Source organism: Ylistrum balloti, unplaced genomic scaffold (assembly GCF_031769215.1).
Source record: "Ylistrum balloti isolate Yb309-2 unplaced genomic scaffold, AGI_CSIRO_Ybal_v1 Utg369618, whole genome shotgun sequence".
NCBI lineage: Eukaryota > Metazoa > Mollusca > Bivalvia > Pectinida > Pectinidae > Ylistrum > Ylistrum balloti.
The window spans coordinates 655,395-679,301 of NW_026781890.1; the positions used below are offsets into that span (position 1 = coordinate 655,395).

General features: G+C 35.6%; 1 protein-coding gene across 1 annotated transcript in view; it reads left to right on the top strand.

Annotated features, from left to right (window-relative positions):
* Nucleotides 1-19,250, top strand: part of LOC132549087 (filamin-A-like) — a 39,132-nt gene extending 19,882 nt beyond the window's left edge. Inside the window, exons 6-25 of the mRNA XM_060213005.1 lie at nt 332-498; nt 958-1,247; nt 1,845-2,052; nt 2,277-2,394; nt 2,765-2,896; nt 3,285-3,458; nt 3,639-3,749; nt 4,598-4,717; nt 7,608-7,781; nt 9,060-9,203; nt 9,385-9,510; nt 10,058-10,309; nt 10,685-10,832; nt 10,975-11,156; nt 11,474-11,737; nt 11,904-12,001; nt 12,365-12,599; nt 17,549-17,701; nt 18,511-18,678; nt 18,976-19,250. Coding sequence (XP_060068988.1) covers nt 332-498; nt 958-1,247; nt 1,845-2,052; nt 2,277-2,394; nt 2,765-2,896; nt 3,285-3,458; nt 3,639-3,749; nt 4,598-4,717; nt 7,608-7,781; nt 9,060-9,203; nt 9,385-9,510; nt 10,058-10,309; nt 10,685-10,832; nt 10,975-11,156; nt 11,474-11,737; nt 11,904-12,001; nt 12,365-12,599; nt 17,549-17,701; nt 18,511-18,678; nt 18,976-19,250 — 3,539 coding nt within the window. The remainder of the gene's footprint in view (nt 1-331; nt 499-957; nt 1,248-1,844; nt 2,053-2,276; nt 2,395-2,764; nt 2,897-3,284; nt 3,459-3,638; nt 3,750-4,597; nt 4,718-7,607; nt 7,782-9,059; nt 9,204-9,384; nt 9,511-10,057; nt 10,310-10,684; nt 10,833-10,974; nt 11,157-11,473; nt 11,738-11,903; nt 12,002-12,364; nt 12,600-17,548; nt 17,702-18,510; nt 18,679-18,975) is intronic.
* The last annotated feature ends 4,657 nt before the right edge of the window (nt 19,251-23,907 follow it).

The window sequence follows — 23,907 nt, forward strand, 5'->3', positions numbered from 1 at the left end:
AGTAGCAAAATTGCAAGTTGGCCGACATGTTGAAATTACCATTGATGTATGTGATTGCTGAAGAGAAAAATAATCCCAGATTGGTGTATAGTGATAAGTGGATGATGTAACACATGGTGTATATATGGATGTGTTTTGTCAAAAATATGCAAATTGAAAAAAGAAAAAAGATATAGTAATATGTGATGGCGACTCATATCGCATCTTCTGTGTGCCTCTGGCCTAGATGTAAAATTTTACACTGCGTTTGTGGAAATCACACAAAACAGTGATTGTTGGGATGGTACACATGCCTTGTAGAATGTTGTAAAATGTATTCATTAACTTGCAGGTATTAACGGCGGTAAAAGTCTAAATGTGGAACCAGTGGTGCCGGCTGCCGATATGGCAGAGGAAGAGACAGAACACCTCGGTATCATGGCCTACGCTGCACGGTTTCTGTACCTGAACCCTGTCGCTGACAAACTTTTTGGTGACGCCGTTAAACTGAGACAACAGGTGGGTGATATATTTCACCTCATTGGAGTCTCGTTGGTTAAGAGTTAGTCAGCATTTTTCGTTGTTTTCTTAAAATTGTATACGAGGTCTGATCGGGTTTTCATCCTCTTAACCTAGCCTATGTTCATAGTTTGATAATCTCTGTAATTCGTAATTATCCATAAACACCAAGAATTCTTGTATTTCGAATACACAGACTGGTGTGAAATTTCGCCTTTAACATACAACATATAGTTGTTCTGTTATTGACAAGCCATGTGATGGTATTGTTGGTAAAAAGTTAGTGGATCTTGACATTTTCTCGATTTGTTTGTAATTTGCTCATTAATTACTGAATTATTTAAGTATTTGAGTGGTTGCTTTCATCTAGTTTTTACTTTCTATATAAAGTCATATTCAATGTCATAATCCACAGAGCTATATGTTTTATAATGAAATCCCTGTTACTGTTGTTTATAGATTGTCGTTCTTGAGAAACGCCCCTCTTTACGACAAATGTACCCCATACCACTTCCGCCTTTGCCCTCTGAAAAACGCAATTCTAAGCGTGTAGTCGACAAGGAGACTCCGACCAAGGTCGTTTACTCACGTGACATGGAGCCGGTTATCCGTACATACACTATCAACCCAGAACCCGAACACAAAGTATATACCATAGACCCTCAACCTGTCAAGGCTCTATATGCCAACCCCAAGCAGACAGTCACGGTCCGGCACCACAGACAACGTGACCCAGACCCTTCTTACCGGTGAGTTCATAGTAACTAGTATATGACATACCAGCAGTTATATCGGATAGTGACATACTAACATGATCCACATGATTCCACATGATTACCCGGACAAAGAACCCATTATATGGCATCTTTGAAATTGTAATGGGTTCAAGACTTTACGAGCCCAATAGTAGCAGTTAATTCTGTAGCAATGATAACACAATAATAAGCTAATAGTGGGACTAATAATCTGCCCGATAACTAGATTTTGGGACCTATATCCCTTCAAAGTCACAAATAATTTACAGGACCTAAATTATCACTACCTGGAAAAGGACTTTCACTTATTGCAAATTATGAATAGAACCATAACTATTTACAAATATTACTATATACTAGGAAATCACATATTAAATTATGATTTAGGACCTTGTAAATATGCCAAAGGAAAAGTGAATGAATTCATGATGAATTTTGTTGATTTGAATCATTATTTGATTTTCGAACAATGACCTATGTTTATAGACATGTAGGAAACATTGATATATAAACATAGTGATAACTTAATATGACTGACGAGATCATGAAGTTTACAAACATGCATTTCAGCTAGTTTTGTCCTTTTTACAGCGTAGTGCCTTCTCGACCACATCAGATAACTAAAAGCGATGAGAACAGAATTTACAGTTTAATGAACGCCACCGCAGGGGACAAACCCGAGAAGACCTTCAACTTTGTCCGGAGACCATCAATTCGTGCAGCTACAAAACGTGAAGTTCTAGCTGACAATGGTGTCACGATAGAGACGTTTTCAGTTGGAGTAATCATCACAGAGAAAGTATGTTCTATTGAAGCATTATATACGTTTAAGTGTAAAAGATCCTCATTCCTCTGTCTTTAAATTCAACAGTGTATCAAGCAGATCTTAACTTTCTTTAAGTAGTCGTACGTTTTCGTTATTTCATTAATATTTCAAGAAAGAACATTTCTAGCACGCTTTCTGTCTAGATAAATTCTTTGCCAGAACTGTGTCAGTTTACATACACTTTAAACTTGTTGTAGAACCACGATATAGTCAGTAAGGACGAAGTCCGCGTGGAGGCGACTTCACCAACAGGGCGTGTCATCAAGATGACTGGAGACGGATACTACAACGCCCACTTCTCTGCCGATGAAATTGGTAGGCGAGCATTGAAATTACTTTTATGTTTCATATAAACTGGAATATAAATTCTTATAAGTAAACCGGTAGAAGATTAGAGTGACATTTTCATGACAGCATTGTCACCTTTACCAGATAAATCCCTAGTGTGGAACGTACTTGCACTGATGTACGTCATGTACGATTCTCAGATAAATAATTCTACACTTACAGATCATTCCAATATCATTGACAGGGGAAATTCCAAAATGGTCGACAAGGAAAACAACCCTTTCAGGCGGTTGGTTAAGGATGTCTTTGTCCAAACATTTCCTTTGTTTTTGTTTTTGTTTTAAATTAAATTTTGTTTGAGTAACTCTCGCAATCTTCTATATCGTTTAATTCGCAGGTAAATGGCACCTAAAGATATTTATCAACGACATGATGGTTAACTCGTGTCCAATGGATGTCACTGACCCCTCGCAGGTCAAGGTCACTGGTATAAAGCAGGGCATTGTTGGTAGACCACAAACATTTAAAGGTAATTGTGCTGATGTCCAGTAGTTAAATACGCCTCATCACACACTTGTTTGATGCCATTTTTTGAGCAGAGAAATGTATTTTCGTTTTAATTTTTAGACTCGTTCGGTCTTGTTGATGCTCCAGTGAGTGAATCTCTGGAATATCTGTTCGGGTTCCTGTTACGCTTGACTGTTGGTTTGGATATACGCTTGGTCGTTATGTGCGTTATTTTTCATTGCTTTTTTTAATTTTACGTGACAATCGATTCCTCATCTCAAACACCTCTTTCTCTTGTGAGAGTTGTTCCCCCTCGTGTATTTAACTATAAGGATTTTTCTGTCCGAGTGAGCCTCTATTTACATTGTTGATATTAGTCAGAACGTGTTAAATCATTACGATATTTGCAGTGGATTGTCGGAAAGCTGGATCGGGAGAAGTGGAGGTCCAGATCGCAAATAAACGTGGTGACGTGCCCTGTTACATCTCCCGTACAGATACTAATGTGTTCGAAGCAAAATACACTCCACTGTATGAAGGTATCCACAGAGTGAAGGTCAGCTTCAACTCCGCAGAAATCCGGGGTAGGTTCTTGTATTTCGATCTAGTTTGATGAAGAGGTTTATTTGGTGTTTGAATAAACTTTGTGACGCTTTCTTTTCATTACTACTTTCCTATGTGATAAGCACTTTAACAGAAGTTTTGAGGATAATATATTATAGACAAACTCCAAATAACAAATATTTGTCTCCATCGGTGGACAGAAGCCGACTTCGTCATCGGAGAAGGAAGTGATGGGATGCACAGACGTGCCGTGTTTGAAACAGAAATTACAGAAGACGAGGGTGGATTTACAAAGACTGTGAGGATCGCATGTAAGTTACTGTATCCTCAAAGTGATGACGTTATAAGAGTACCCTTTTGTGCAGCTTAAACGTTTCAGTGGTTACTCATGTGAGTGGTCCTGTCGTCATGGATATTACGTCATACGGGTAACTGTATCTTCATATTGCTGGAGTTATGGTTGTGTTAATGAATGAAGGACATTTGTTCAGACTGATTAATGCTTGGTTACTGTCTTATCAATGGTGTCTGCTACCTTGCAATTAAATCTGTCAGGACCATATCACTATAACACTGAGAAATGAAATATGAAAATATATTAGGCAAAATGACAAAGCCATGTGGAGTGCGCGTTGTATTATCAGTTCTTCTATTGTAAGAGAGTCATGTGTGTTATTTAGGTCTCAGCAAATGATAAACAGGTTTTTTGATCAGAAAGTTGAAGGAGCTCTTCTTTCCCTAAACACTTCATTTATTGTGTTCCTGACCACTTCCTGATGCTTTTGTTCTTAGCTTATCCTTTCGGACAATCTCGTCAGGTACGATGAGTAAGATACTACACACTAGTCTATATCAGCCAGACTCATCACACACAACTTCAATAATTACGAAGTGATCAAGCGTCTAGATGAGCGAGACCATTTGTTGCTATACCCGCCATGTTGCTATCCGCCATTGGCGCAATGTATTACAAGGACTTCCAAAGTATAATTGGGACTTCCATGCCAAAAAATTATGACTAATACAATGGATTTTTCCGTTTTATTCTGCGCTTGTGTTATTTGTTGTGCTTGCTTTACTAATTAGGTAACTAATAGGATCGAGCAACTTTCCCATACATATAAGCTTGTTTTAAAACGCTAATTTGGTCTTAATGCAGGTGATTGGCAAATAGATTACGTTACTGGAGGACCAATTGAGGTAAAAATATCGGATACATGTGACGTTAAAGTATACAGCATGAAAGACGGTACTGTGTGTGCATCGCCTCATCTCATAGGTAAGATTATCTCGTAGAGAGTGTATCATCTCCTCACCTTATAGGTAAGATTATCTCATAGAGAGTGTAGTAATCTCCTCTACTTATAGGTAAGATTATCTCGTGGAGAGTGTAGTAATCTCCTCACCTTATAGGTAAGATTATCTCATAGAGATTGTAGTAATCTCCTCACCTTATAGGTAAGATTATCTCGTAGAGAGTGTATCATCTCCTCACCTTATAGGTAAGATTATCTCGTGGAGAGTGTAGTAATCTCCTCACCTTATAGGTAAGATTATCTCATAGAGAGTGTAGTAATCTCCTCACCTTATAGGTAAGATTATCTCGTGGAGAGTGTAGTAATCTCCTCACCTTATAGGTAAGATTATCTCATAGAGAGTGTAGTAATCTCCTCACCTTATAGGTAAGATTATCTCGTAGAGAGTGTATCATCTCCTCTACTTATAGGTAAGATTATCTCGTGGAGAGTGTAGTAATCTCCTCACCTTATAGGTAAGATTATCTCGTAGAGAGTGTATCATCTCCTCACCTTATAGGTAAGATTATCTCGTTGAGAGTGTAGTAATCTCCTCACCTTATAGGTAAGATTATCTCATAGAGAGGGTATCATCTCCTCACCTTATAGGTAAGATTATCTCGTGGAGAGTGTAGTAATCTCCTCACCTTATAGGTAAGATTATCTCGTAGAGAGTGTATCATCTCCTCACCTTATAGGTAAGATTATCTCGTGGAGAGTGTAGTAATCTCCTCACCTTATAGGTAAGATTATCTCATAGAGAGTGTAGTAATCTCCTCACCTTATAGGTAAGATTATCTCATAGAGAGTGTAGTAATCTCCTCACCTTATAGGTAAGATTATCTCGTGGAGAGTGTAGTAATCTCTTCACCTTATAGGTAAGATTATCTCATAGAGAGTGTATCATCTCCTCACCTTATAGGTAAGATTATCTCGTGGAGAGTGTAGTAATCTCCTCACCTTATAGGTAAGATTATCTCATAGAGAGTGTAGTAATCTCCTCACCTTATAGGTAAGATTATCTCATAGAGAGTGTAGTAATCTCCTCACCTTATAGGTAAGATTATCTCGTTGAGAGTGTATCATCTCCTCACCTTATAGGTAAGATTATCTCGTAGAGAGTGTATCATCTCCTCACCTTATAGGTAAGATTATCTCGTAGAGAATGTATCATCTCCACACCTTATAGGTAAGATTATCTCATAGAGAGTGTAGTAATCTCCTCACTTTATAGGTAAGATTATCTCATAGAGAGTGTAGTAATCTCCTCACCTTATAGGTAAGATTATCTCGTGGAGAGTGTAGTAATCTCCTCACCTTATAGGTAAGATTATCTCATAGAGAGTGTAGTAATCTCCTCACCTTATAGGTAAGATTATCTCATAGAGAGTTTAGTAATCTCCTCACCTTATAGGTAAGATTATCTCGTAGAGAGTGTAGTAATCTCCTCACCTTATAGGTAAGATTATCTCATAGAGAGTGTAGTAATCTCCTCACCTTATAGGTAAGATTATCTCATGGAGAGTGAAGTAATCTCCTCATCTTATAGGTAAGATTATCTCGTAGAGAGTGTAGTAATCTCCTCACCTTATAGGTAAGATTATCTCGTGGAGAGTGTAGTAATCTCTTCACCTTATAGGTAAGATTATCTCATAGAGAGTGTATCATCTCCTCACCTTATAGGTAAGATTATCTCGTGGAGAGTGTAGTAATCTCCTCACCTTATAGGTAAGATTATCTCATAGAGAGTGTAGTAATCTCCTCACCTTATAGGTAAGATTATCTCATAGAGAGTGTAGTAATCTCCTCACCTTATAGGTAAGATTATCTCGTTGAGAGTGTATCATCTCCTCACCTTATAGGTAAGATTATCTCGTAGAGAGTGTATCATCTCCTCACCTTATAGGTAAGATTATCTCGTAGAGAATGTATCATCTCCACACCTTATAGGTAAGATTATCTCATAGAGAGTGTAGTAATCTCCTCACTTTATAGGTAAGATTATCTCATAGAGAGTGTAGTAATCTCCTCACCTTATAGGTAAGATTATCTCGTGGAGAGTGTAGTAATCTCCTCACCTTATAGGTAAGATTATCTCATAGAGAGTGTAGTAATCTCCTCACCTTATAGGTAAGATTATCTCATAGAGAGTTTAGTAATCTCCTCACCTTATAGGTAAGATTATCTCGTAGAGAGTGTAGTAATCTCCTCACCTTATAGGTAAGATTATCTCATAGAGAGTGTAGTAATCTCCTCACCTTATAGGTAAGATTATCTCATGGAGAGTGAAGTAATCTCCTCATCTTATAGGTAAGATTATCTCGTAGAGAGTGTAGTAATCTCCTCACCTTATAGGTAAGATTATCTCGTGGAGAGTGTATCATCTCCTCACCTTATAAGTAAACTTCTGTCGTAGAGCATCTCCGCAACTTATAGGTGAGTTTAAAACGTGAAAATGTAGACAACTCCTAATCAGAACGAACACATTCTCGTTAAGTTTTACTTGATTTAGCAATTATATATGGATAGTATTAGCTGTAGAACGTTGTATTCCATTTTCTGGATTATGATCTGTTTCGAGACTTAGACAATTATCGGAACAAAATGAGAACAATGAGGCATCATTCCGCTTCTTTTTGTCTCTTCTGATATTTAATGATATGCTGTTTATATCATGATAGAATAATTACGATATTTTGACGTCCTGTCTCTGATGTCTTACTTATAAATCGCTGATGTATAACCATCACTAGTTCTTTGTACTGATGATGGTGGTCTTAAACATCTAGGTATAGTTAGTTGACTACTGCTTTCATTGTTTTAAATGCTTGTATATTGAACGTTATAACGATTAGTAAAAATGTCTGCTCATAGCTGACTGTACCGATGCCCCTAACGGACGACTCGAGGCGGACGTGCTTCACAACGGATTCAGATTTCCTGCAGAAATCAAGGAGGAAAAACCAGATGTGTTTAGGATAATGTTCCGACCACGTGGTCCGGGACTATATAAAGTTTTCGTGGTGTATGACGGCGTTAATGTCAAAGGTAGGCTATTATTTCGATCTATTCTTAGTTGTATATATGTATGGAAACAACTTACCCTGTAACTAGTGCTGACATTGTCGGAATTCACCTGCTACAAAAACAGCATGTGTTTATACTCTTGCTGTACTTAAACACATGTATCAGCTCACTGAAACTTTTTTGATTTAGTGAGATACTTAATTTAGAAGAGAAATAAATGTTTGAAAAAGCGATTTTGTTTTTATATATTTTCTTCGCTCTTTTTTTCCTCGTAAAATTTCATAAAAAATCATAAAATTGCTGTGATATCTATTAAAGTTTCGAAATATATTGAAGCAGTTATTTTGGCATACATAATCTAGTCTAATTTATCCAAGGTCAACATCATATAAACACATGTTTAGCAGCAAATTTTTGAAGTTTCAATAGTTTGCATTTTCAGTGAATGTTGCAGGATGAATAGAATATGCGGTCAGTCTCTTAAAATATAGTCTCCTCTTTGCTCGAGGAGAAAGACAAAAGTGGCTCGCGAGAGCCTAGCAAAAGTAGCTTATAATTTAGGACACTGACCATGTATTTTTTAAATACGTTGTCGTCTTTAATTTCTGAAACTGCACTAGAAGTATTAAATGTCAGCTTTTGAGGCAAACCTTTTCCGTAAGAAGTGTTTCGGCAGGTCAGCTAAAAATCAGTTTGTGACATATAAAACTTTATTATAAGCTAGTCCGTGACAATATCGTTTTCTGGTTAGTAATATAAAAAAAAATCTCAAAATGTCATTATATCGATGTACATATAATCACTAACATACATATCTGCAAAATTTTACTGAGGGTCGCAGCTAATACATGTATCTCTTAATGGGAAATTATATATATATACATACAATCATATAGTCAATTTATAAATATACAACGGAATTCACACCATCATTTAATCAAATGACCTAAAAACTGGAAAACAGGCTGACCTCAAAAATAAGCCTATCCTAAAAAATGAGCATGTAGTCTTTTACGTCAAAAAATTGCATGCGCTTACTATTTAATAAATTAGCCACGTCTTATTTTGGTGTTTTAAGAGTATGTGTACAACGCTAAAGGTGCACAAATGTCGCATAACCGTGGAACAATATCAGTTAACAAAGACATGTTACACTCATCTTTTGTATTCTCTGTCATCTTGGGTGCAATCCATTTAACTGTAGTAATACGATTAAGCTGATACCTGTTGATAGAAGAAGCCCATCAGATGAACTCGCGCATATTGACGCCAATATATTTGTTCGTTTTGCCGTAATAGGGTCCCCCTTCATACAGGAGATAGACGAACTGACGTCACCCAAAGCGACTGGCGAAGGGCTGATCAAAGGAGTGAAGGACTCTCCAGCGAAATTTAATGTAGATGCCCGAGGATTTCCGGGAGATTTATCTGTGATCATAACAGGTATGTTATAACAGTATCCATATATAACATCAATAAAAAAAGGTGTCGTTTCATGATGTTATGCGCTAATCTCTAACTGTCCAAACATTCTACTTAGCATATATAAACGTAATACAAATTTGAATAACCCAATGATGGAAACTCCAATAGGTCTCTTAGCATGGTTTCTTCTGTCGTTTAGGTCCTAACCATCCGGTACAGTGTGCGACAACACCAGAAGAGGACGGAACTCACACTGTGGTATACCATCCGTCAGATGTGGGAGTCCATCGCATCAACATTCGACTGGACGGAAAGGAGATTGATAGTGAGCGCATTTTAGAGTTTGAAAAGAAACAAATCTATAGTAAAACCTGATGTAGTGCCAATATCCAGTTAATGCAGGCAATGATTTTACTTTTAACTCGGTGAAGAATACAGCATGGCACCACCATCGAGTGCTTCAGAATTGTGCCTCCTTTTCTTGTCGCATTTGCGGCAGCCGAGTCAAAATTTTCCTTTAAACATTTTCTCAATAGCTACATCGCCACTGATTAATAACAGCTCATCTCTGAAAAATCTGTACCTTGTTGATGTGAGTCAAGAATATATCATTACTTGGAGGGTGGAACGTTGCTAACTTGGGAAAAATACGTTATCAATGCAATTATACATATAAATGATGTATTTCGGGTTTGAATGAATTCTTATTTGAGCAGTAGAATCAATAAAGACAAAATTCCACTGCAATACAAACTCAAATAGCTTCTTGAATCTTGCAGATTAAGAGAAGGTAAGAAGATTCGAATAAATCATACACACTGTAATGATCGTTTTGTCTGGTTTTGAAGAAATGTATCGTTCATTTTTGACAGACAGTCCCTTTAAACCTCGGATAGTGTGCCCTTCACGTGTGCACGTGTCTGGTGGCTGGCGCCCCCTGGTGGACGACAGAGAACGGATACCTTTGGTTGTCAATAAAGAGAAGCAAATACCATTTGACGCTAGCGAGGCTGGCCCAGGGGAACTTGTAGCAGAAATACATGGCCCAAGCTTTAAGGTCCCCAACGCCATAGATTCAAGAGGATCCGGAAAGCATATTCTTGTCTTCACTCCAAAGGAGGAAGGTATTTTTTTCTCCATGTACCCTAAATGTCAAAATAAGGTAATACACAACAAATTATTCTAAATTGTACTTTTCTTCGTATTTCTATCAAATATCTCAGCCACCTCAATAAATGAAGAAACTTAGCTTTCTGCATAATATAATTAGTTCTAGCTCAATAAAACACGAATATCTCTTTTAGATATGCATTATCAATTAATGGCATAATTTGGAATTGTCTCTTTATATACGTTTTAGGTACATAATTTATATATGAGTCTGAACTCCTCTTGCTGTGTTTCAGAGATGTTAAAGATCACTTTTCTATTTAACTTATTAATATACTTAAGATACTTACGATGAAAATATTGAATGCTATTTTTCTGACGTGTCGCAGGCACACATTACATTGATGTGCGATGGAGTGGCCACGCATTGCCAAACACCCCTTATGTTGGGTTTGCTAGGCGCCAGCCGGAGGGCGTCACCGATGAACAACCCTCTTTCCAATCCATTATCCTTCTTAAAAATCCAGATGGCTCTAGGTAAACAAACCTTTGTTTAAGTAGTTCAGCTTAATATAAATTTACAATGAGATATCAAGATAGATTGTAACCTGTGATAAAGTACTGTGATGTTCACAGGTAGAACAACACTGACTTTCACGTAGAATTTTCTATTTTTCAGTAACGACAGCGATTCCTCCGACAACATCGATCCCCGAAAGAAGAAGAAGCGTTCAGTCCGTAAAATTCCAAGTTACACTAGTTCCGACTCCAATCGTAGACCTCCTAGAATAACTGTTTTACGTCATAGATCTGATGTCGGCTATCCTCCCAACCCACGAGTACGTGTCCTTAAACACCAACGTAAGTAACAGGATATCATATTTACATAAAAAAATAATCGTCGATTTTAGAATAGAAAAGTATTGTTGATTTTTATATCCTTGGCCTCTTCATTTTAAAGATATTCAATCAACAAAAACAGCAATGTGACTATTGATTTATTTAAAAACGTATGCTTTTAAACTTGTCATTTTCCAAGGTTCACATACAAAACATCAAAAACAAAATAGATGACTTTGTTGCAAATAGGTCATGAAGCATTGGAAAAAAATTACAGTTAATTGTTAAATTTTCCAAGTGCTCTAAATCTATCAAATGTTCCATTTCATTTGTTACAGCTAGCCTACGGTCTAGTACAACGGTGACTGACGATGAGTCGGGTCATGGAGGGCCTCGCATATCTGCAGTGTATGTCCCAACAAGTCCGAGTCTTAGCTCACGCTCCTCTCGCCCGCCATCATACAAAGTTGATGAAACTGACAAAAACGATTCAACATTACCGTACATTTCTCCAAAAGTGATTCTCACTGGCCCTGGGCTTAAAGAAGCCTGGGTAGGAAAACCTACTGTGTTCTACATTGACGGAACTAAAGCCCCTAAAGGTGAGCATGAGAGTGTTGTTTAGTGATGAAAAGTAATATATAGGAGGTAACACGATAGATGTCTGTTTTCTGGACTTGTTGTATGTCTCATCACCTGACACTTCTTAGCATTTCTAATAAAAACGTAACCTCTAGATAAGAAGTCGCTTACTTTTTATGTTCCAAGGATCCCCAGATGTACACCTGAGTAGTGTAAACGATGAAATACACATGGATCCCACTCCTACAGGACCCCAGTACTACACCTGTTTTTATACACCAAAGGTAACGTATACGAATGTGTTTTCCCCATTAGATTCAGGTTTGTTTTGCACCAAGGGTAATGTTTGTGTTTTCCATCTAAGGAAACGCAATTGTTTAAATCCCAAAGGAAATGTGTGTACTTTTCCACCAAAGGTAAATCATAGTTACATGCAGCAGTTCATTTGTGTGTTAACCAACAAAAATAATGTGTTTTCTATAGAAGATAACGAACGTGTTTATACACCAAACGTATATTGTTTTTCAGTCAGTAACATATCCTGTATTGAAATAACAACTCGCTATTCATTTGTTAACATTCTATAAGAAATCTATTTCGCTAAACAGGAAGCTTTTAATACAAACTTCTCGTTTGGTTAAAAACAGGAACCTGGAGCTTATCTTCTGAATATTAACTGGAATAAACATCCTCTGAAATGCTGCCCGCTCAAGGTGAACGTTCACAAGAAACCCGAACACCGACCGCCAAGCACACGTACCAGCGTGACTGATAATGATAACTTAAACAAAGACACCCCACAAATAGACCCCGTGCCAGTTCGAGAGGGAGTCGTCGGCAAACCTATCCTCGTCAGCATCGATACTGCTAAACTAGAGCCGGGTATGTAGACACTTAAGTGGAGTCGGATATCTTCACAATAAACTTGCGTAGGGTATATGGACACTAAACAAGAGTCGAGAATACAGAAACCAAACTAAAGCCGAGTATGTTGACACCAAGGTCTAGTCAGATATTTAGACACTAAACTTGAGTCGGGTATGTAGACACTAATCGTGATTCGAGAATGTAGACACCAAAGTAAAACCGGGTATGTTGGCACTAATCCAGAGTTGGGTATGTAGACACTAAACTTAGGTCGAGAATGTAGACACCAAAGTAAAGCCGGGTATGTTGGCACTAATCCAGAGTTGGGTATGTAGACACTAAACTTGATTCGAGAATGTAGACACCAAAGTAAAACCGGGTATGTTGGCACTAATCCAGAGTTGGGTATGTAGACACTAAACTTAAGTCGAGTATGTAGACACCAAAGTAAAACCGGGTATGTTGGCACTAATCCAGAGTTGGGTTTGTAGACACTAAACTTAAGTCGAGTATGTAGACACCAAAGTAAAACCGGGTATGTTGGCACTAATCCAGAGTTGGGTATGTAGACACTAAACTAAGTCGAGTATGTAGACACCAAAGTAAAACCGGGTATGTTGGCACTAATCCAGAGTTGGGTATGTAGACACTAAACTTAAGTCGAGTATGTAGACACCAAAGTAAAACCGGGTATGTTGGCACTAATCCAGAGTTGGGTATGTAGACACTAAACTAAGTCGAGTATGTAGACACCAAAGTAAAACCGGGTATGTTGGCACTAATCCAGAGTTGGGTTTATAGACACTAAACTTAAGTCGAGTATGTAGACACTAAACTAAGTCGAGTATGTAGGTATTTGATTAGAATCTGATATGTAGACATAAAAACTAATAAGAAAATACCTGCATATCAACAAAATCGTAATTGAAAGCAAAACGCGATGAAACGATGGCAAAAGACGATTCAAGGAAAGATGTCTGGAAATGTACCAGGGATATAAAAAGGGGGTATTATTCGTCAGTATAGATAATATTTTCTGTATTTGCGCCACAAAGTATGGCGAATATCAAACCGAGGATATTTCTTTGAGAAAAAGTAACATTACTGTTTTTCCAACTCCTTTTTTGATCTTCGATGATGAAATTTGAAATAGCTGAAACTGCTTATATTAGTTTTTAAACCCAATGACGAAATCTGCGCGTGACAAAATAGATCCATATACGGTATCTCGATGGTAAAATATAGCAGAGCATCCTTATATCAGATCAGAGTGGAAATGTAGACATGAAAAAGTTTTTTCATATAGAAATTCAAGAGCAGTATAAACGTCAGAAGAGAAATGTTATTTATAGACTAGTTACAGACTTGGATCACATGACAATGTCATGTTGACACCTGTGGTGTACTTAAGTCATTTAACTAGAAAGGGGTTTTTAGAAATTTTCCAGTAATTTGGTTTATCTGTCAAGACGGCATTTTGACACATGTAGATTCGAGTCATCTGATTAAAAACGGTTACTTAGACACCAATCTTAGACTTAGATAATCTGTTCAGACAGTGCCATTTTGACTATAAAGGGTATTTAGACACAAATTATTGGCTTGGCTTGTCTAAATAGAGAGGGACATTTAAGCACCAATTATAGTCTTTGGCAATCTAACACCAGTTGAAGACCTGTGTGATTTTCATTTCAGAAAATTGTATTATCATAATTTTTCAGACAAAAGGAATTAGGCAACAGGCATAGCCTATGAAAACCTTTTCCATACAATACAAATCAATTATATACATACTAGTATCAAATTATCAGTAACTTACAGAATGATATCAAATAACGCTGTGACTGAAATGATAGAATCTAGAATATACTTTTGACTAAATAAATGGAAAGGAAACATTACCATCAGCAAACAACAATGAGTGATTAAATGAATATATATATACAATTGTATCATGATTAAGTCCATATGCCTCCTTAAATGGAGGCAGGCAAGGAGGCATATACTCAAACTGTCCATACACTCTCACAATCCTTTGCCCAGTATATAAAGTTGACAAGCAAACCCAATTTTGAGACAATATTTGTAGACTGAACGAATGAATTTACAAAATCATCCGACTAGATCAAGATATGCAAACACTAAACTAAAGACAGGTTGGTAAAAACTACAAGTTGCAGTGATATTCGGATATTGTTCGATTATTAATGTCTAATCATTGTTTTTTTTAGCTCACTTTGAACTTATGTCACACCGCGTCGTCAGTCCGTCCGTCAATGTTTTGTTTAAATGTCACGAACGACTAAGCGGATGATGACCAAATTTGATCAGAAGTATTCTCCGGAGAAGGGAAACAACTTTTGGGAGGGCACAGGACCCATTATAAGAGAAAAAGAATAACTTCTTTAAAATTCTTCTTTCGTAGGAATAAGATTTTTTTCTGAATTTGGTCTGATGTAAGAATAGTTTGACTCACTGCCTAGGTACAGAGGATTGGGGCAGATATGTTGTGTGCTTTTGATATTTAGAATTCCATTATTAGTTTTGATGGAGAAATTTAAGCAATATTCAACATCATTTAGTTGGTAATGAATTTCTATATCTAGTATTGCCTTTTTGGTATTTTCTTTCCAGATGTTTATCGTTATCTCTTATTACAATGGAGTGTTGGAGTGTTATGCATAAACAAATTATTTGTGACAGACATTAATTGTATTTCTTTTTCACCTTTGTATTGTCAGAGACTCGTAAGTATATTTCGCTGTTACCAGTATAAGCTGTACTGTTGGTGATTTTATTGTACAACCGCATGTCCCCATGTACTCTGTTCGTAGGATTGGCTCCTGGCATGTTGATCGTATAGTTTTACCGCCACTGTGGAACCTTGTAAATCTGGATAGAAAAAATAATCAGCAAAACTCGCATTCTAGATTCCTTAGAAATATAGCAAAGACCATGCTTCATATGGTGTTTTTTAAGTTTCTGTCGACCAGATAATCTAATACTTTGATTTTGTGTTTAAAAGATTAAGTGTCCAACTAACTGGGTTCCATAATAATTTGTTCATGTTGTGTGCATATTGTTTTACCGATATATCAATATGTGTGGGCGACATTGGACTATATCTAAATGTTATTGTAAAATCACCTATTTTCGTGGGTACAATTTTCTTCGATCTATATATATACTACATAGACACTTGGTTTCAATACATCTGCTTACTCTTGGTTAATATAGAGTACCGCAAAATTATAGATAATAAATTTCCCACGAAAATAAATGATTTGACTGTGAATGTTGATGATATCATTCAGTATATTATGAATTAAGTTGTCCTTTTTACGTTTTTGACATTTTACATGTAGAGTAATTCTCAATTTTCCTTTATTTAAACGTTGAATATTTAAGTTATAAATATCGTGCATGTGCATGTTAAAAGAACAATTCTTGACGTCAAAAATAGATACAGTATGTGTAGAGAAATCTATATCCTAATGTTCTATTTTCACTTTATTAAACATGTAAAAATATTTTCAATTATAATGATTCCTATCTTATTGATACGGGAACACACGTATGTCGAACCGATCTTGATAAACTATTCATACAATAATCTACTAAGACTACTTAATGTTATTGCTGAATGTTACATCATGTAAACGTTATGTGTTGATTTGTATTATAAGATATTTCATTAATCAGGATGTCCTTTCTTACATAAGGGAAGTAGAAATGAACCGTTCGTTTCTTTAGTATTTACAGAGAGTTAATTTTTGTTTAGTGTTTATTTCGGTAAACAAACTAAATTTCATTTATGTTACGTAGTTTGGCTTTGATGAACTGTCGAATTTTCTCAAGTGTGATGAGTGTTATTAATATTGTATGACTTACAATAAATATTTTCAGAGTCGTTTAATATCATATAATATATACATTGTACATATATTTGCGTTTGAAAAAGAGCATACTGCCTCTAAGCCTAACTCACTGCGTTATGTACATATATTACCTGGACTTAGAATAAAACAATTAAACTAGAAACTGTACAATGGTCGAGGTCATTTTGGTCTATATGTAAAAATATTTTATCATGACATTGTGAAGCAAATTTAACAAGAATCAAATGACACTGACTTCAAATCAATAAACCGGAATTAACGTTGTGAATAGTTTACTGGTGGTCTTTCGTTATACAAGTAGAATAGACTTAATTAAAAATCGGACCTAATGTTCGACCATACTGTACAGATATCTTAGTACAGTCGAAAATGTTGGTCGATTCCTTACCATTTCGTTCACTACGTACGTCAACATATCAACATTTATACAATCCAAACTCAAATTCGATAAAACGAAAGCAAAAATTATGTTACATCAACGACACTTGCCATGTGTACACTGCACTAAGGTCAATACAAGCAAGTGCTGTCACGTTCTTAAATGAGAACAATGTATACAACAAAGAGACCAACAGGCAAATAATGAACATTAAACACGTTCAGCTTCATATCGCACAAAGAAATAGAATATTTGTACTTCCCCATACTTTTCATCAACCTGCATCTTTTGTGTCTGTGTCACGAATGTGTTCGTTAGTTTACGATTTCTTGCACGAATCTCTACGACATTTCAACAACACAGGTTTGGAATGTAGGAGGGTTGGTATCCAGAAATGGGAAAATTAAATTTCAAAATCTAGTAAATAGTTTTTTTCATATTTTATTAAAAGAAAAACATCTTAACTTCTGTGGATTGGTAGAAAATGATTAGTGTGGCAAGATGGTAGCCATGTGACTTGAATAGGTTTTGCTAACCAAAGAATACTTATCGTTCAGTCTAGCTAAGAGTAAACCTATCAGTTCATTTTACACATGGGAACTAAAAATATAAATATATTGTTATTCTTGTTGAAAACACTGATCTTACAAAGTTGAGCTTCTAATGAATGTTTTTAATCTACACAGGTGAGCTACGAGTGAATTGTACCGGACCTAATGGTGAGGTAGTACCGGTGGTATCGACACCACAAACTGATGGCACTTTAACAGTCCAACTTCGACCAGTCGGGCCTGGCAGACATATACTTAACGTCCGACTCAACGATAAGCATATATTCGGTAAGAGTAAAATATGAATACATTTTGTTTTTATTTAATATATAAATGTGGTAAATCCAGGGGAAAATGTAAATACCATACATCCTAAGTGGAAGAGAAACTATATGGAAAACTACGCTAGAATTCATCTTCGCGAAAATTACCTCTATTCCGTTTCGTTTTTATTTTTGTTCAGTATGTTTGGCTTTTATTTTGTTTTGATCCTTTTCTTCATATTCATTATGCATTACTTAAAGCAGAAACGACATGTGCTGGAAAAAATAGTGCAGTTCATTTCTTTTTGTTTCGCTCATGTCATTTTAACTTTCTGCTGTACTGAATAACGATAAATTAATGAATGCAATGAAACATATCTAAAACAAAGTAAGTAAAACTGAACGGAAACGAATGGAAATCGAGAGAATTATGTTTTGCGTCAATCATATCGTTTCGCTTTTATTTCGTTTCTGTTTGAAGAAAAACTTATTTTTCCGAGGTGTTTTGTTAGTAGCAGAAATCAATTTTGAGAAAAAAAAACTCGTTAAGTGATCGTCTCTAGAACAGCATATTTCATTGCTTTACAAACAGGAAGTATTATATTGACCTACCGTATAATGATGATATAGAGTATATATCAAAGATGATCAGTATAGTAACTTTATGATGTATATTTTACAGACAATCCGTATAATGAGAGTATGGAGTATATATTACAGATGATCAGTATAGTAACTTTATGATGTATATTTTACAGACAATCCGTATGATAAGAGTATGGAGTATATATTACAGATGATCAGTATAGTAACTTTATGGTGTATATTTTACAGACAGTCCGTATGCTATTGACATTCGCCTGAACCCTAACATTGGCACTGTAGACGTATACGGACCGGGTATTTCTAATGGAATCCTGCCACAGTTCGAGGGCCAGTTCTGGGTGGATGCCACTAACGCTGGGGCAGGAGAGATACACGTCAGTATCATGGGCCCAAAAGGTGAGATCAAGTGACCTCAAGTATCATTCACATTATAGTGTCACATGATATTAAGGATGTTTTCAGTGAAAGAATTTCATTACCAAACATTTCCCTGCATATACACCGTTTTGTGCAAAAAGTGAAAGATATCAATCATATGAAATACCACATGCTAATATAAACACACTTGTGTACTGAAATCATTTTTTTTATTCCAAAATTTTACCGCGTTCAACAATCGGTCATTATATGTAAGTTGTCTGACTTTTCACGGTATTTGTTGATGAATTGTAACTAAAGGTATTATTCCATCAGGTGCGTTCCGAGTCGAAATGATGCGTTCCAGCCAGAAGACAAAGGTGTTCCACTGTCGTTACAACCCTATAGAACCGGGTGTATACAACGTCAACGTATTTTGGTCAGGTGTACACATCAAGGAGAGCCCGTACACCGTTCTTCTTGGTGTATCAGAAGCCGATTTAGACCGCATGGTCCTTGAGCGGAAGGCGTCCATGTATCCAGGTCCGCCCTCACATCGAGGATCTTATAAGTACGTACCTGCTTCGGACGAATCAGGTATTATGTATTAACTAGAAAACTTAATATCACTTTCTTGATTTTATCAGACTATGTTGTACATTGCTGTCCCTGAAAATACTAGTATTGCTGCTTATCCTTCATCACGAACTGGGTGAGGTGAAATGATCTTCAAATCACCGTTTTGAAATATGTGATGTTAGGAGGTGTTATGTCTATTCTGGGGAAGGTTTACGTTTGTTTACCGTCGTTAAGTTTGTGATAAGGTTTTGTTGAAGTAAAGAGAAATGTCGAAATTGATTAAAAATTTCAATATTTGATATGCCTATATATTTTACATATTTTCTGTACAAAGAATGCGATTTTATCATAATTAGGCTTGGTATTTTTGTTAGTCGTGACTGGTGTTACAATTTACCGACATGACACGCACTTCTCCTTTAGAAACTAATGTGAATCTTCAGCCGGTACACATGAAGACAGTGTGATACCCAACTACTATTATGTTTACCTTACTTAACCTTGTAATACAAATTACATTATCTCTATTTACCGGTAATTAATATGTACATTATTTTATTTCCGTGTTGTATTCAAACAAATGTTTTATCTAATATTGTATGTACAAATGTACACCTCAAAGAAAGAAATTTTGTCTTACGTGTTAACAATTATTCAATGTACCTATTTGTTTGTATGAAGAACTGAACGCTACGCGACTTTCGCAAATTTATATCACATTGTATACACTATTTAATTGATGTTTTTAATTAATATATCACAAATTAATTGTAAAATATGTAAATGTACATATGTCAAATGAAATATGCACCGGAATTTGCACGTTTCTACTCGGGTTTTATTCGTTCTAATGTCATTCTAAAACAAAAGATGTACTAAACCCCTTCTCTATACAATGCTGGGTGTAAGGAATGATTTCTCTATATGTCATATGTAGTTTATTGTTAATGTCAAACTGTTTAGATACATATAGTTGTAATAGGTACACACGACGTCCTACATTTCTTAAGTCATATTCACGAATTGGCAGTTATAATATACAACAAAATTTGCATCCCATTTCTTGTTACAAACCAATTTAAGCAGACAAAGCAGGTCACACAGTACATAAATATCTGGAGTGTTTAGGGGGATTTAGTGTACAAATCCTTCTTATGTGATTTAAACTTCCGATATTTTATGTAAAAACAATACGTCCGAAGACAGATAAGTATAATGTTTTAGGTACATATACATGGTTTGAAAGTTCTTTACATTTCTACATATATGTAAACATTCCTAGTCCATTAAATGTGATGTAATTTTTCATCTACATGCAACTGATACTTGATGTTATCTTACATGGTCCGTATGTTACCTAAGTTTTATTTGTGATTGTTGATATTATACAGCTAGTGAGGACGTTATTCTTTAATCAGTCTGTGTCTAGGAAAAAGGCTTATGGGAAATTGGTCTAACACCTTTGCATTTTTCTTCTATTTAAATAAAACCACTGTGACGTTGACCACCTTATATTATACGTGTTAATTTTGTCATATTACTATCAATTAAAAAAACACTTAAGTAAACATAATTATCATATAAGTATGGAGACGAGTTAATTTGTACACATGTATTAACACAAATGTTTTTATAGGGCGTATAGTACTTTGACGAGAGTGCGTTACCTTTATGATGGTATCACCGTTGTTAAATAATCATACTCACATGTAAATAAATATGATGATATATAATTATGTAGATGAGCAGATTTGTATATGTATGTTAACAAATTTGTATACTTATAACTATATGATAAACGTTCTTGCCAATTTTACCTTTATTATATTATTGCATATAGCTATAATGAATTAATCTGTATTTTTCCTCCTCAGATGAATACAGCATTTTTACATATAACATGAATATATACCAGTCATTACATATAATCACACAGACACATACATCTACCTGTGTCTCGTACCCGGTGTGTATTTCATAGAGATGGAATTATTGTTATTAGGGTACGTGTTCAGCATGTTTGATATACCCGTATGAGACAACTTTGCTTTAAACACAGTATAATTTGAGTAACACTCAGTACCATTAACAGTCTTGTATAAACTTACACTGATAACCATATTATCACATCTTGTTGAAACTGAAATACAACAAACATTTTAGGACACGAGGAAATGTCCACCTCCATTAATTGCACACTGCCTATAGCCTTGTGTCTATTATTAGTATGTACCATAGCTGATAGTTAATGTACCCTAAAGTATGGAAAATAAGCCGACCTAGAAAATAAGAAGACCTGAAAAATGTCAGCCATAAACATAAGGCCTTTTTGAAAATAAACATGTCTTGAAAATAAAGCAACTTGAAAAAACTGCCTTGAACAAAAAACGCCATTTTCAAAAAAATGAGTTTTGAAAATAAGCCATTCTTGAAAATAATATTTCCTTTAAAATAAGACGGCATTGAAAGTAAGCTTGTGTTGAACACAATACGGCATTGATGAAAAGCTTGTCTCAAAAACAAGCTTGCTTGAAAATAAGCTGATCTTGAACACAAGATTTTCTTGATAAATAGTTAGTCTTGAAAATAAGCTTGTCTTTAAAACAGCAGTCTTGAAAATTAGACGGCCTTGAAAATAAGCCATTCTTGAAAATCAGATTTCCTAGAAAATATGTCTGTTTTGGACACAAAATAAATCTTGAAAATAACTTGTCTTTAAAATAAGACGGCATCGAAAACAAGCCTTTGTTGAACATAATGCGGCCTTCATAAAAATCCTGTCTTGAAAATAAGGCGGTATCAAAGATACACCTTTCTAAAACTAAGCTGGTCTTGAACGAAAGACGGCCTTGATAAATAGTCCTTCTTGAAAATTGGTCTGTTTTAAAAATGAGCCTGTCTTTACAATAAGTTTGTCTTACAAATAAGCTTGTTAGGGAAATAAGACGGCCTTGAAAATGAGCCAGTCTTAAAACAAGACGGTCTTGAAAATAGGTCTATCTTGAAATTAATAAGGTCTGGTTAATAATCAGGTCTTGAAAATGTGACGGCCGTGAAAAGAAGCCGTGATTATTTTACTAAAAAGAAAATAAGACGTGGTTTATTTTCACGATTTTAAGATATCACAGTATGATATTCCATGGCATATTAATACGATGCGCCATGGTATGTGCTTGCTTTGATGGTGGTAAATGCTTTTGCTGAATAAATATATTACGAAGCAAAGAGTGTGTTGTCTTTTATTGGAATGTGAGGTATAACACGAAAACATCGAAAAGAAGTATACATTGGACAAAGAGGACGTTATATATAACGTATATATGTAATTGGTTTTTACTTAATTTAAATTTTTTAATTTATTGGATAACAGTTTAAATCACTGTTGAGCTCTACTGTATCCTACATTATCATTAAAGGTATTGTTCACTTGCGTGTATTTTGTACAATCCTAAGCATTGAAGATTGTACTAAAGACTAGTCAAATGTTTAATACCTATATCGTGAAACCTGGAGGACAACAAGATAATTTCTAAGTCACCATTCAATAAAAGAGTCGCTTATTAAACAGCAACGGATAATGCATGGGACAATAACATATGACATTTTAATGTAAAGGTAATGTTATGTTTAAACAACGATCATGACATTACTGTTTATTGGTATAAAAACCACTTATATCTGAGACTTGTTAGATAAATCGCCCTACACTTACAAAATGTTTTGATATACAGTAAAATGATAAAACATAACAATAGACTCACTAATATTTCACTGACATGTTTATATAACAGTTAATTTGTATCATTAATCATTGATTTTGAACTATCAGTAAACTATATTACTAGGACAATTTTCCTATTAGTGAGGTTCCAATCAATAAGTGCTGACAGCTTGATTTATTTCAAGCCATAGCAACATCACGAACAGAACTCTTTCAGCTGGGATCCGCAACATTTCGTGAAATTGTCATAAAACGTTATTTCCGATTAATTTTTCCTTCAACATAAGGAAGAATATAAAATGTTAATGCTGTTCTATAAAAATGTCACTATACTAGTGACAGTAGAATTAAAGCAGAAGATGTTGCATTGATTCTATAATTCAAACGCGTTACATTTCGGATGGTATCTTTGAAAAAAAAACTATAAACTTGATTTATTTACAACAATTGCGAAACAAGTTGTATTTTAACTTATACTAATCACTATGGTTGGCCCGGACGTACGTTGTCGTATTGCGGGAGGAAACCGAAGTACCCGGGGAAAACCCACGTGGTCGGGCAGGTGACCCTTACCTTTTACGTCCGTTCCAGGAGTCGAACCCCGGATGACTAAGTGAAAGACGAGTGCGTTACCACTGCGCCACCCGACCACCAAAAGGTTACTAGCAATAACAATAAGGCTGAAAATGTGGTGCCGAATCCACAGTTAGTCATGTTGTATCCTTTGCAGTAGCAATAAGGTCGGTGATGTGGAACTGATTTCACACTATAGTAGAGTTACGTTATTTGAAGAAGCAATTAGACAAGAAGTAAGGCGCTGATTCCGTTATTCAACCGCGTTCTCCTAGTAACAGTAGCAAGAAGACTTTTGATGTGATGTTGATTCTTCAACACAATTGCGTTATGTTATTAACAGAAGCAATTATGCAAGAAGTGCGGCGGTAATTTCGTAATACAATTGCGTTCTC